General features: G+C 38.1%; 1 protein-coding gene and 1 long non-coding RNA gene across 3 annotated transcripts; one reads left to right on the top strand and one right to left on the bottom strand.

Moving 5' to 3' along the window:
* Positions 1-40: 40 nt before the first annotated feature.
* osbp2a (oxysterol binding protein 2a) lies at positions 41-14,070 on the top strand. Of its 2 annotated transcripts, none has more exons than XM_077542662.1 (14): positions 41-700; positions 946-1,151; positions 5,864-6,117; positions 6,231-6,399; positions 7,551-7,662; positions 7,724-7,790; positions 7,877-8,014; positions 8,102-8,347; positions 9,750-9,870; positions 10,703-10,806; positions 10,929-11,024; positions 11,105-11,289; positions 11,366-11,586; positions 12,730-14,070. In XM_077542662.1, the coding sequence occupies exons 1-14, from the start codon at positions 540-542 to the stop codon at positions 12,870-12,872; spliced, it is 2,223 nt and encodes a 740-aa protein (XP_077398788.1). In that variant the 5' UTR covers positions 41-539; the 3' UTR covers positions 12,873-14,070. The 2 variants fall into 2 exon arrangements, with proteins under 2 accessions (XP_077398788.1, XP_077398789.1); XM_077542663.1 differs by having other exon boundaries at positions 7,554-7,662.
* On the bottom strand, positions 5,474-8,108 carry LOC144034113 (uncharacterized). The gene is made up of 3 exons (XR_013288159.1): positions 7,700-8,108; positions 6,389-6,491; positions 5,474-6,287 (listed from the first exon to the last, which is right to left on the bottom strand). It is a non-coding gene; the product is annotated as an uncharacterized LOC144034113 (long non-coding RNA).
* Positions 14,071-14,318: the final 248 nt, after the last annotated feature.

A 14,318-nucleotide genomic window follows, 5' to 3' on the forward strand; every position in this document is an offset into this window, starting at 1 on the left:
TGCACTGACTATTGTCTGCCGTATTCTGACAACGCTGTCGCAAACAAACCCGCATCATGTATTATTATTTTATTATGATCATCTTAGACTGGAGAAGTAAAGTACTGTAAAAGTTTGATTTACTTTAAAGGGGGTAGTATAAATTAAACTTGAGTATATTTAAACAAATTTTACTGGGCGTATCAGTTGCCAATTTTTAATCTTTTCCACTTGTTTTTTGTCCTGCCATACACCTGCTACCACCGTTATATGGCAACGTCGTGAGTTCATTATTACTGTACAACGTTAGTCGTCAAAGTGTAAATGGTAAGAGGAAAGGTACTTTGGGACATCAATGGAAGTTATTGTCGTATCGTAACTGGCATTAGATAATCTCCCCCTCCCCGGGCGACATGCTTGGCACCAGAGCATCCTTTGACAGTTAGCTGTCCAGCTGCAGGCTAGCCGCGGTTAGCATCCGGTTAGCTTTGTAGCACAGCTGGGCTCATCTGGACGAGGAAGCCAACGGTTCCTGGCGGCGTTTTCCTTTCAAGGAGCCCATGGATGAGCTGGTGAGGCGTTTGCCCTCCCCGACGCTTCCGGGGATCCAGCTGCCGCGTCTGGACACCCACAAGGGCTGGCTGTTTAAATGGACCAACTACTTGAAGGGATATCAGAGGCGATGGTTTGTCCTCAGCAACGGCCTGCTGTCCTATTACAGGTACCGTAAATGTAACGGGCAGGGATGGTGTGAAGGTCACTATTTCACGAGGGCAGACTTGGGTTTCCAAAAAAACAAACACCTTATTTATTTAAATGCATTGCCATATTAACACAATATTATATATATCTCTAATTTGTTTAAAGTAAAAACAAAATAGCAAAGTTTGTAATTCCTTATTGTCTCTACATGCCCATTAAAAACTCATTCACTTTAACTCTTGTTCTCTTCTGCCCACCCTACAGAACACAAGCAGAGATGGGACACACCTGCAGAGGCACCATTCCCCTGGCGGCGGCTCAAATTGAACTGGGCGACGCCTGCCACTTGCTGATAACCAACGGAGGCCGAAGCTACCACCTCAAGGCCACCTCTGAAGCGGAGTGTCAGCACTGGTTGTCCACCCTGCAGCAGGCCAAAGTCAACGCCAACGCTCTCATTCATCATTCTGGTAAAATTTATGGTCTATGTTTTAATGGGTGTTGACAGTGTTGTTTAATGTCTATGGATTAGACTGGAGTATTATCCCGCCGCCATCTGCACCACCCAATGCAAAATAGTTTGACCCTATGCCAGCTCAATATAAGTGAGAGGCAAAGTTGACGAGTGTATAAAAGCTCTAAATAGATTTCTTGAAGTAGATAATTTATGCATTATTCACAATTTACAGTTCACTGGTATCTTAACATATGTGCCCTTTTCTGTCAAATTATTATTATTAATTTGAATGTTTTTGTTAATATATCTACCACAGCCACGTAGTAACAGGCAAAACAATCAACTGCTCTTCCACTAGATGGCAGAAGATAATTACAAACGCTACCAATTTTTGCGAATTATTATTTTTGCTAAGTGGTGTGCGGTGAAATGTAATACGATTTGAAATATGTGCCTTGGGTAAACAAAGGTTGGGAAACACTGGCATTCGCGGTTCTTTTACCACGAGAAAAAATAATCACCTTTATTTAATGGCCAAGTTGCACTGTTAATTGAACTGAAGCAAAATTGTGGCAAAAACTTCTGTTTTACATTCTTGATAATGTATCTCATATTTTTAATAATGACATTACTGTGTGTTTTTATAAGGTGCATTATTATGCTATTTTTTTTAATTAAAAAAGCAATTACAAAAAGTGGTCACAGAATGAAACGAATGAAAGCACATATCTCAGGGACAGGTAAAGCATAGTAGTGGGCCTATGATGGAGACTTGTGGAACTCCCGTTAAATGGAATGGAACACATTGAGACCTTTCAGACAGGTCGTTACGGTAGTTCACAGGGTACCCTTTAACGCTAACCCAACTGCTTGGACTAATCAATAATTAGTGCAGTACAGCTCTGCTTTTTTTTTTGTTCCTTCTCAAATCCGAAAGCCTAAAATATTGGGGTCATGTGTGTGCTGGAGCCTATCATAGCTGATTTTGACCAAGAGGCGCGGTACACCCTGGACTGGTCGCCAGCCAATTGCAACGGACCTATAGACAACCAAAACTTCACATTCACACCTTTGGGCAATTTAGATGCTTTGTGAGGCAGAGATGCTAACGAACTATTATTAATTTAATTAACTATTTTTTACAGATGAGCACTTTCCTCGTGACTCAAGTGAAAAAAATAAAATAAAAATCCTTTCATACAATCTTATTTTAGTTTTAGATATGACCTTCCTCAGATTTCTGACTGATTTTAGCCACAGTGTGAATGAATACAAGCCCTGGCCTGCAGACATTTTGTGTGTTAACTGGACACAAGAGGGTAGTGTTGTTAAAGAAGAACCAGTCAAGGACGTTCTAAAGTGATGTGGAGCAAGACGAGGCTATATGTTATCATGTCGTCCTTAACGCCACCTACACCATCATTAATTTCCTGATAGGATTATTTGACCCTGACGTGTAATCTAGTGTCATAAAATCAATTGAATACGCGTGTGCTACTGTCGTATGAGTGCCACGATGACGTAAACAGTCACCCCCTCCCTCGTGTGCTCCACTATGACGACAGCGAGAATGAATGAGTGACCTTGCTTTAGGCTCCACCCCCAACCTTCTGGAAGCAGAAGAGGTTAAAAAAAAATGAGTGAGGGAGAGAGAAGGAAGATTTTCATTCAAAAATATTGTTCGGCACACAAGCTGGCTTTAGGGCGCGATGAGTGCAGACCTTCCAATGAAAGTCACCTTGTAAGTAACCAGTTAATTGCTTACTGCTCAGAAAAGATTAAGGATTTAAAATAGAAGCTGTGTGTGTTTCCATGCATGTGTAATTGCTGCGTTTTGTTTGCACTCATGGGCATTTGTATGCAGTAGTTAGCAAACACAAGTCATTTATTTAAAGCTGTAACAATCAAATCACTCATTGTTTATTATTTTATGGGGGAAATTTTCAATGTGAATATTTTACGGGGTTATTAGATGCAACTATATAGAGAAAGTGTTTCTTTTGTACTGCTTACGCCGACATAAGGTACATCAATGCTCCCCAATTACTCTGGCCATGTTAGCATTTTAGCATTAATCAGGTTCTTTTGTTGTCTTTGAATGGCAAAGCACTTTAATAGTGAATAGAATAGATGAGAATAGGACTATATTTGTCTCTGAATAGGGAATTTTAGTGCATAAAGTGGCTCAGTGGACAATAGCAGAAGAAGAAGAATATAAAACCAAAAAAAGTATGTATTATAATACCGTATTTATTATACACAGAAAACAAGAGTAAGCAGCGATATGACCACTTTACACAAATACATTAATTGTGAATGGATCTAATTTAAGGCAGTTTGTATGGTACGCTCGACCCTTGCAAGATCACGCTGCACTTTTTGCAGTCCACCTTTATCATGAATTATTACAGTATATACGTATGGAATTGTATATTGCGGATTTTTCGCTATATTGTGCAATTTTACTAGTAGTTATATTTCCACATAGTCTGTTACTGCAGAGCAATAAGCAAGAGTCAGGAGGAAGAGAGCATAAAAGGCCTTTTGCATAGCATAACAGTCTTTGATTCTAAATATACTTTGTATTTGATGATTTTATATTAATTCCCATATTTTTCTCAGGTAATTAAGCGTTGAAGAAAAAAGTCGAAGTAGAAAAATGGGATTAATCACAATTAATTACGGAAAATGTTGCGATTATGTAGTTTTGAAAGCACTAAAAAATATATAGCTAACAAAATAAATATATGGTTGCTGCTTTGCAGATTTCATGGTGGGGCGGGAGTATTTGGATTACTGTGCATTGGAAAAAAAGGATGTAAAACTTTTTTTTTATATATTTTTCTTTTAATTTTGAAATTTTATATGAAAATTCTTTTCCAAATAGCCTAAATCAAAATTACTCTGAAAAGGTGCTTGCCTATCTTAATGAATAGTTATATAGCATTGCTGTTCACTTCGAAGGATGTACAGGTGTTAATTTCAGTAGTTAAATAAATTCAAAAAGTCAAATTCATCCCTGCACATAGAGAGGAAATACATTTCATAATTTTATTTTTTATGATTTTGATGATGGAGCTAACAAAAACCCCAAATCACCATCTGAAGAAAATACAATATTACTTTAGAAAACATAAAAAAAGTTATATTCAGAAATTAGGTAATTTTATTTAGTGACTGTTATGTATGTACATTAGTTTAACTTGTTGAGTTGAACCACTGAGAAATTATAAATTAACCTACTCATTTTTATACTAGTAATTCATTGAGATGTACTTGTGTGTACAAATATTTTTTTTCCCCATAACCCATTCAAAATAACTTTATATGTGTTTTGGCAGAAATATATGTATGTATTTCAAAATGGAACGATTTCATTAGAGAGTGAAGATATGCTAGCGGCGTTGTCTGTGGTTATGCTACAGTAAACTTTCAGCTTGTTAGGAACTTTGATTCCGTCCTCCCACACGTGTCCATGGTGATGTTCCATCTGTCAACTGTGGGCGTGCTTGCACTCGTGAGTCACCAATGACATCCAGAAGCTTCTACAACTCTCCAAAGTACTTATATCTCCAAAGCTACTCTACCATATAAATCACAAGCAATATACTGCAAGTAGTTTTTTTCCCCATGTTCTATATGGGTCAGAAACCTTTCCCATTTTTTGCCCTTATTCAGTCCATCCCACAGGCCTCTCTTTAAAATCCCTGTGACTGATGGAGAATGTCTGAGAAAAAAAGGGTGTCGACCAATTGGACTGCGTCATCTCCCCCAACTTCTAAAAATAGCCAAGCCTCCTGACTGCACAGGCTTATGTTTCCAGGGCAACCGTATTCATTCACAGTTTCCCCCTGATGTGAAAGGATGGAGCGTCTGGGATGGGCTCATCCGTCGTCCACACGCCTCTACCTTGTCCCATTAGCCTCATCTCAAGCAAAATGAGATGAGATAGAAGCTTCATTCAAATCAATAAAACCTTTATTAACTTTTTCGTGAAACATTTAACAGCCATTAACTCATTCAATGCCATTTATGGCTATAGATGTCAAAAATTCATTTGAACTATTTCTATTAGTTTAACATTGTTCCCACTTTTGTTAACAAAAGTATGGAAACCTAGAATTTTTTTTTGTTGTACATTTACAACAGATATCAAATTTGTGATTAATCGCGAGTTAACTAGTGAAGTCATGCGATTAAGGACGAAAACATTTTAATCACCCCTAATTTTTTATAATTTTTTCTTCTTTTTTTAAAAGTAATTTTAATTATTTAAAAAAAAAACAATATATATATATATAAAAAGACAACAATTTTAATAAAAATTAGGGGCATCAGCCGATGAATTTTTTTCATCATAATTAATCGCATGACTTCACTAGTTATCTCACAATTAATCACAAATTTTATATCTGTTCTAAATGTACAATCATTTTTTTCCCCTAGGTTTTCATACTCTTGTTAACAAAAGTGGGGAAAATGTTAAAACTAATAGAAATAGTTCAAATGAATTTTTGATGCATATAGCCGTCAATGGCAGTGAATGAGTTAAGGTGGCAAATCTTAACTTTTAGTATGAATGAACATGGTGTAAAGATATCCAATGCATCCATTTGATGACAGCTCAAATGGATCTTTGACGTCTATAGCCGCCAATGGCACTGAATGAGTTAACCTAACTAGACAATGGAATCCATGTGTTGCTTTTTCGTTGTCTCTGAGCAGATGACTCGGGCGACGAAGAAAGTCCCGGCCCGCACGACGCCCGAGTCTTAAGCCAAGGCGCGCTGAAGACGTTGGCCAGCAAGCTGGATGATCTGAGCACCTGTAACGAGTTGATCGGAAAGCATGGCGCCGCCCTTCAGCGTTCCCTCAGCGAATTCGAGGATCTGCGCGGGTGCGCCAACGGCACGGATAAACTGAAGACGGTTAACGAGCGAGCCGCCCTCTTCCGCATCACCTCCAATGCTATGATCAATGTGAGTGTGAGCTTTGCAGCCCTCCTCATTAGGTGCAATGATCTCTCCGAGCAGGAGCTGGGGAGGGGGGGGGTGTTACATTGTCTGACTTGTGTGTTGTTTTCTCACCTCAGGCTTGTCGTGACTTCCTGGATGTAGCACAGTCTCAAAACCGGAGGTGGCAGAAAACCCTGCAGCATGAGCAAGAGCAGCGTCACTATTTGGAGACCACCATTGAGCAGCTAGCCAAACAGCACAACAGCCTCGAGACGGCCTGGAGGGAGAAGCCCACCTCGTACACAGGTGAGACACCACCACCACCGTCTACTCTTAATGGAATGCAAGAAGTGGAAGGCACTGGTCGTGTGATGATTGTTTTCGGAACTTTCTTACATCTGCATAAACAAATGAAAATCTAACTCAGTCCAATATATTCAAAGAAAATGAACCTGTGGCGCCAGTGACACGCCCCTACCAAACTTAATATAATTATATAAAACATAAGCCTAGACGAAAGATGAAGCATCGTCCAATTGTGTGCTTAGTGACTTTTTCCAATGTGTGGGTCATCTAACCAGAGAGAGCAAAACTGATTGGAGGAGAGGCAGAAAAACGACTAGTCTAACCTCTGACCCTAAAATTTGTTTTCTGTAAGCCAGTGCTTCTTTTCTAAAATTGTTCTAAGCACACACATGCATAACATTGTATTCTAATTAACATGAAAGAAACTACTCTGCACATATGCAATGAGAGCGCCACTGCCACCTACTGTAGTGGATGTACAATTACACATTATTCTATTATGGCAACAACAACAAAATCCTTGGCATTTTTTCCTACCCCATTTTATTTCTCCAATGTGTCACTGTCAAAGTTTACACATAATATAATAATATTTTTTTTCATATGTTTCTGTATAAATTCCTTATAGATGCTATTGATATGCAGTATTTGTAGCATTACAATTAGAGGTGTTAAATCATATTAATCACATCTTTTCACTTAATTTTTTATCCAAAAAATCTGCCCACCAAATTTGACAAGCACCTGTTATGTGTTAATTCTTTCGACATTAAATGTTATGAGGACGTCTTCAACATTTTTTGATCTACTGTACACTCTCATCTTCCTTCATTACTTGCATAATTTAAAATGAAAAAAAAAGACCCCAATAGTTTGACATGAACAAATATTCTGAATGTCATACGCAAACATTTATTAAATGCTTTACTTTAATGCATTTAGTTATGTTTATTGCTCAAACACAACCTATGCTACCTTTTTTCCACTGTCAAGCTAAAGGATAATCAGCGGTCAAAATTAACAATGTGATTAATTTGCGTTGATTAATGCGACAATTTTTTGTGATTAATCAATGAGTTAACGTTTTAACTTTGACAGCACCAATTACAATATGAGAGAAATAGCTTGTGTTGATGTCTCGTATTTCTCAGCAGGTGTCCTGTTAACTCGCGAGGTGGACGAGAGCGACGAGAATGATGAATTCTTCGATGCCATGGAGGACGCGCCTTCATTCATAACAGTGAATGCGGAAACAAAGCACAGGTGAGGTTTTGGATCTTTTCTAAATGAATCTGTTTACCTTTCAATCTTTCTTCACTGTTAGGCGCTCAGGGAGTAGTCAGAGTATGATGAGTGGGGGAGTCCCCAGTGACTGGACCCTTAATGAGAATGTAGGTCTCTTTACATGCTTCCTTTTTCTGTACGACACAGCAGTGAAGAAAGTTAAATGTCAGCCTCTTGTTACAATTTCTTTCAGGGCACCTCGGACTCAAACCACATGCAGCTACGCAGAACAAGACGCAGTCGTATTCCAGACAAACCCAATTACTCCCTCAACCTGTGGAGCATCATGAAGAACTGTATTGGGAAAGACCTATCAAAGATTCCCATGCCTGTAAATGCATCACATACAATTCATAAGCTTAAATGTAATTCGATTCAACTCGATTATATTCCTTGTTGTCTTCCTGATCGATGGCAGGTCAATTTCAACGAGCCGCTGTCGATGCTGCAGCGTCTGACCGAGGACGTTGAGTACAGCGAGCTCCTGGACCGGGCGGCTCGCTGCGACTCGTCCCTGGAGCAGATGTGCTTGGTGGCCGCCTTCTCCGTCTCCTCCTACTCCACCACCATCCATCGCACATCCAAACCCTTCAACCCTCTGCTGGGGGAGACTTATGAGCTGGACCGCCTGCAGGAATATGGCTACCGCTCCATCTGTGAGCAGGTGGGTCAAAGTTCCAAAAAATGTATTGTATGCCAAATCTAGTCTTATACAGATTAATTTATCATGAATTGATTTTTGAAAATTCAAAAAGGGATTATATATCTTCTTAAGATTTAGATCTGGTTGTTTCTCCTAGCATCGCACATTTTTTAAAATTAAATTCCATCCATCCATTTTTTTATCCATTCATCTATAATCCGTCCATTTTTCTATCCATTCATTATCCATCCGTCCATCCATTTTTCAATCTATCCATCTTTCAAACATCCATTTTCCATCCCTTCATTATCCATCCATCCATCATCCATTTTTCTATCCATTCATCTATCATCCGTCCATTTTTCTATCCATTCATTATCCATCCATCCATTCATTTTTCTATCCATTTAACATCCATCCATCTATCCAGCCACACATTTTTCTATCCATCATCCATCCATCCATTTTTCTATCCATTCATCATCCATTTTTCTATCCATTCATCTATAATCCATCCATTTTTCTATCCATTCATTATCCATCCATCCATTTTTCTATCCATTTAACATCCATCCATCTATCCAGCCACACATTTTTCTATCCATCATCCATCCATCCATTTTTCTATCCATTCATCATCCATCCATTCATCATCCATTTTTCTATCCATTCATCTATAATCCATCCATTTTTCCATCCATTCATTATCCAACCATCCATCATCCATTTTTCTATCCATTCATTATCCATCCATCCATTCATTTTTCTATCCATTTAACATCCATCCATCCATCCAGCCACCCATTTTTCTATCCATTCATCATCCATCCATTCATCATCCATTTTTCTATCCATTCATCTATAATCCATCCATTTTTCCATCCATTCATTATCCAACCATCCATCATCCATTTTTCTATCCATTCATTATCCATCCATCCATTCATTTTTCTATCCATTTAACATCCATCCATCCATCCAGCCACCCATTTTTCTATCCATCCATCCATTTTTCTATCATCATCAATTTATCCATTTTTCTATCCATTCATTGTACATCATCCATTTTCTATCCATCATCCATTCATCCATTTTCTATCTATTCATCATCCATCCACCCATCCATCAATTTTTCTATCCATCATCCATCCATTATTTTTTCTATCCATTTAACACCCATCCATCCATCAATTTTTCTATCAATCATCCATTTATCCACTTTTTTATCCATCATCCATTTTCTATCCATTCATCATCCATCCATCCATCTTTCCATCCATCAATTTTTCTATCCATCATCCATCCATTAATTTTTCTATCCATTTAACACCCATCCATACATCTATTTTTGTATCCCTTCTATCTATTAATTTTTTTATATTTTAATTTTGCTCTTCAATCGCCCTTTATGGTGTCCTCCCAGGTGAGTCATCACCCACCAGCTGCGGCCCACCACGTCACCTCACAGCGAGGATGGGCCCTATGGCAACACATCACTATTGACAGCAAGTTCCGTGGGAAGTACATCTCTGTCATGCCACTGGGTAAGAAGCATAAGTGGCGTGTCTTTTAATATCTTCCACCACATGGTCAGATATGATCCACCAACGCAAGTTGACAGGAAGAGAATTTCCGTTTAAAAGGAGTACAGTAGGAGGAAAGGAATTAGAAAAATTAAATCATAAAATATGTTTAAAAGGCATTTCCGTTTTTAAATATATGATTTACAGATAATATATTTTTATTCATTTGTGTTTTATCAAACAACATTTTTTAAATATAAATATAACAATAATATAAATCCTTCTTTTTTTTCCCCTTTTTTAGGAAATTTAGTGATGATGAGATGTTGATTTGGGAAGACTGCCAAATGAATAACACCGAACTCTCATAAATCCATAATATCTAAATACAGTGCAATATTGTAAACATAATTTATTGCACATAGTATTGTATTGTTTATAATTTAATCATTTGGATTTAACAATTTTAATTGATTAGATTATTCATAATATAATCATTTTAATTGATAATTTGATCAAAATTAGAATTCAAATGTAACTGTGACAAAGCAGTATTCAGTAATGTGCATATCTAATAATAATAATAAATATAAATAAAACAATAATAATGATAATATAATAATAATATCAACTTCCCAGACTGTTAAAATTGTATTCAGTTGGTCACTATCATGATTATCAATATTATTATTTATCGGTCAATAAATTCTAATTTAAGGGGGTGGGGGGGGGGTTCTCAATTTGGTGGTTTAAGTGTTTGATGCCCCACTATTTTCAAATTTAAAAAAAAAAAAAAAAAAACACTGCTGCATTTGCTTATGGTCACATCTCCACGTCCTTCCTTCCTAAATAGGAAAGATTCACCTAAAGTTCCACTCGAGCGGGATCCACTACGTGTGGAGCAAAGTGACCTCAACGGTCCACAATATTATTGTGGGGAAACTCTGGATTGATCAGGTTGGCTTTCGCTCAATTTTTGCATATTCAGAGAATTATTAAAACTAAGTGTATCCTTTGAATAATTGAAATGTGAAAATCTCACACAAAACACAATTCTCCCACGTTCTTGTATCTGACAGTCCGGAGACATCGACATCGTAAACACCACCACCAAGGATACCTGCCATCTCAAGTTCTCGCCCTACAGCTACTTCTCCAGAGACGTCCCGCGCAAAGTACGACGCCACCGCCGTGGTGCTCTAGTAAGACACACAAACGTATGCAGATCTGGAACTGCCAGTGATTTATTTTCCAGGTGACGGGTATGGTGGAAGACAGGGATGGCACGGCGCATTACATCCTATCGGGAACGTGGGATGAAAAGATGGAAAGTGCCAAAATAGTGGATAGCAGTCAAGGAAGCGGAGGCTCGGAAGGCAAACAAAAGACAGTTTATCAAACTCTTCAGCCGAAACTTTTATGGAAGAAATACCCTCTCCCGTACGCTCTTCCAAACTCATTACCACAATGACTGAATGTGCCGTTTCTTACTTTATCCTCACTTTGGCTCCCTTAGGGACAATGCAGAGAACATGCATTATTTCTCCGCCTTGGCTTTGACTCTGAATGAGCCAGAGGAGGGGGTAGCGCCCACCGACAGCCGCATGCGACCGGACCAGCGACTGATGGAGGCGGGCCTGTGGGAGGAAGCAAACACCCAGAAGCAGCGTCTGGAGGAGTGTCAGAGGCTAGAGAGGAAGCGGAGGGAGGTCCAAACCCTGCAGGCCGTGGAGGAAGGTGAGTCCATTGACATACAGTTAGATTGTACTAAAATTGAATTGCACATTTAGCTCATGCAAAATGGACTTTTTGGGATATGCCCGAATTATTCAGTGATTCTCCATTTTCCAGCTAGCCAGATCAATTTTGTCCGCATCTCCCCCTGCCTCAATGAAGTCAATTCAGACGCTCTAATAGAAAGGCAAAATCAGCCATCTAAATTCATCTCATTTGGTAAATCATATCATGCATGCTAAATTAATCTATTTGCATATACATACTCTTTTGTGAAAGCACAAAATGCAACGAGGAAATCAGCTTTGACTCACAGTGCTCACAGGCATAGACTCTTTATCCTCTGCAACAAAACAACTAATGTTACTGCTGCTCACTTAATCACTTCAAGTAGTTGTGAAACTCTTCTTCGTTTGTCTGCATAAATGTATTACACTGCCCCCTGGTGGCCATGTCGCACAAACCGAAATAATCCTCAGTGAATTAATGATGTCACACAAATTAATTATGTTATGAGTGATACATTCCTTATTAAAAACAAAATTGCAACAATTAAAATCTGACATTATTTTTATTTGAATAATAAATTGTCCATATTTTACCTACACATGTGCTAATGACTTGGGCAATCTGTTTGTTTAGAAAAATCAAAAGTTTGCTCTAGGTAGAACCACATTGTTTTGTTTTGTCTAAATAGTGTGGTTGGACACTTACCAATCTGGGTTTTAGGCCTTATAATGCAGTAAAATATCAGTTAGATCAGGGGTCATCGACCTTTTGAAACCTGAGAGCTACTTCTTGGTACTGATTAGTGCAAAGGGCTGCCCGTTTTATACATACTGCTGAAATAACATATTTACTCAAATTACCTTTAATAATATTGTGGGCTCATTAATATTAATGAAATAATGTTATTCATTTACGTATGTGAAGACACTTATGTTAATGATTTATCACAATCATTTAAAAACATAAATATAAATATACAGCACTTAATTTTCATAAACTTGCCACTGTTCGCAATTTCAAATGATCCAAGAAAATCTCAATGTCCTGTCACTGGTCAGCTATTTTTTTTTTTAAACCAGCTCACAGTCTACTCATGTGGTTTCATATAACACATGAAGGCTGTGCCTGTGTGTGCAGGGCAAGAAGTTGAAGTGCACCAGCCCGTGTGGTTCAAGAAGAAAACAGATGAAACAACAAAAGAAATCAGCTACATCTACAGGGGAGGCTACTGGGAGGCCAAAGAGAGGCAGGACTGGAGCATGTGCCCAGAAATCTTCTAGAACAAATGGAAACGGGCTGTGACTCAGACATCATGGATTCCTGTCTACGGCCAGATCTAAGCCAAAACATAATTTTAGTTCTCGAAACTGGAACGACACGCTTTTTGACACTTGCTTCTTCTGAAAAGCGACACCGGGCCTTGAAGGACTCTGCGTCACTTACGTTCTTGCATTCTGGAGTTACCTGAATGGGAGGAAGCTGCTTTACAAGTAAATGCTTTCGAAACAATAATAGCTATGTTAGTAGTAGAATACATTTCCGTTTTTTTTTTCCATTTTAAAAGTGAATGAACAAGTAAAGTGAGGTCTTCAATGTTCCTGGAGAACAGTCATCCTCCATCACATGAGATGTATACAATCTGACTTGTAAATATACTGTATTTACATTTAGTGGAAGACTCAAAATTGTATTGACTGTGTGAAGGAATTATTGCTTTAACTAAATTTTCACTTAAGTACAAATGGATTGATTATAGTTTGACAGCAACAAACTTGTGGGCCTTGTTAGACCTGTTACAAATCATAGTTGTTTCTATCTTGTAATTACTGTTAGGAGATATCTGCAATAAGTAAACTGCACTGTTACTTGAGGAAAAAAAAGTCTCAGGCAGATATGTAAAATGTGTTTTTATGCTGCACAAAAATTATCTACTTCATTCTGAATGATAATTTATATATTTAAAAAAAAAAAAACATCTTTAGGAGAAAAAATAGGCTAAAAAGGCAGCACAAGTACTAAAGGTTTTGAGCACAGCTCCACTTTAGTATGAACAGTAAAAAAAAATAATAATAATGGTAATCTGTTTGTTGTACAAATATAGTCGCTGGTTGACTTTTGCCTGTCTATAGTAGAAGTAGAATCACGTCATTCAAAATCGCCATATTTACTTGACTATCCCGAGATGTTGGGTTATTCTCTTTGACTCTTTAGGCTATTTGTTCCGATAAAGCACAACAGTGAACTTTACCTGCAAGTTACCCAAATACCAAGTTTTTGACACAATATATGTACAGTACTGTAGCTATGCATGGTTTTCGGGGCGCTTGACTTGAGCGCCTGCTTAAAAAGTGGTGTGAAGCTCTTTCACCTAACTGTGAGTGTGGACTCTTACTGGAACATGTGAACTCACCATTTGTGCCCGACGACCTTGAAAATGTTACCTTTTTTTTGTAGCTCAAATAAAAACACGAAGCTGTTGCTGTGGTGTTGTTTGCTGTCACTGTAAAGTTATCTACTGTTTTGGTAAGGAAGCTGTGTACCTGTGTAGGGTGGGGCATCCACCCGGTATATAAATATATCAGAGAATAAGCGGTTTGGAAAATGAGTAGGAGTATAGCCTAGGTTTGACATGACATCACAAACCCTTTCATCTCCTTTGACCAAAGCAGAGAAATTAAGAAAACCGGGTGATGATATTTGCCTTTTTCTCTACCACAGTAGTTTAA

This window comes from Vanacampus margaritifer, chromosome 14 (genome assembly GCF_051991255.1).
Source record: "Vanacampus margaritifer isolate UIUO_Vmar chromosome 14, RoL_Vmar_1.0, whole genome shotgun sequence".
Lineage (NCBI taxonomy): Eukaryota > Metazoa > Chordata > Actinopteri > Syngnathiformes > Syngnathidae > Vanacampus > Vanacampus margaritifer.

Coding starts and splice junctions, on each gene's coding strand:
- osbp2a (XM_077542662.1), top strand. CDS start 540: ATGGATGAGCTGGTGAGGCGTTTGCCCTCCCCGACGCTTCCGGGGATC. Junction 701..945: donor GGCCTGCTGTCCTATTACAG/GTACCGTAAATG, acceptor CCCACCCTACAG/AACACAAGCAGAGATGGGAC. Junction 8,015..8,101: donor TATCAAAGATTCCCATGCCT/GTAAATGCATCA, acceptor GATCGATGGCAG/GTCAATTTCAACGAGCCGCT.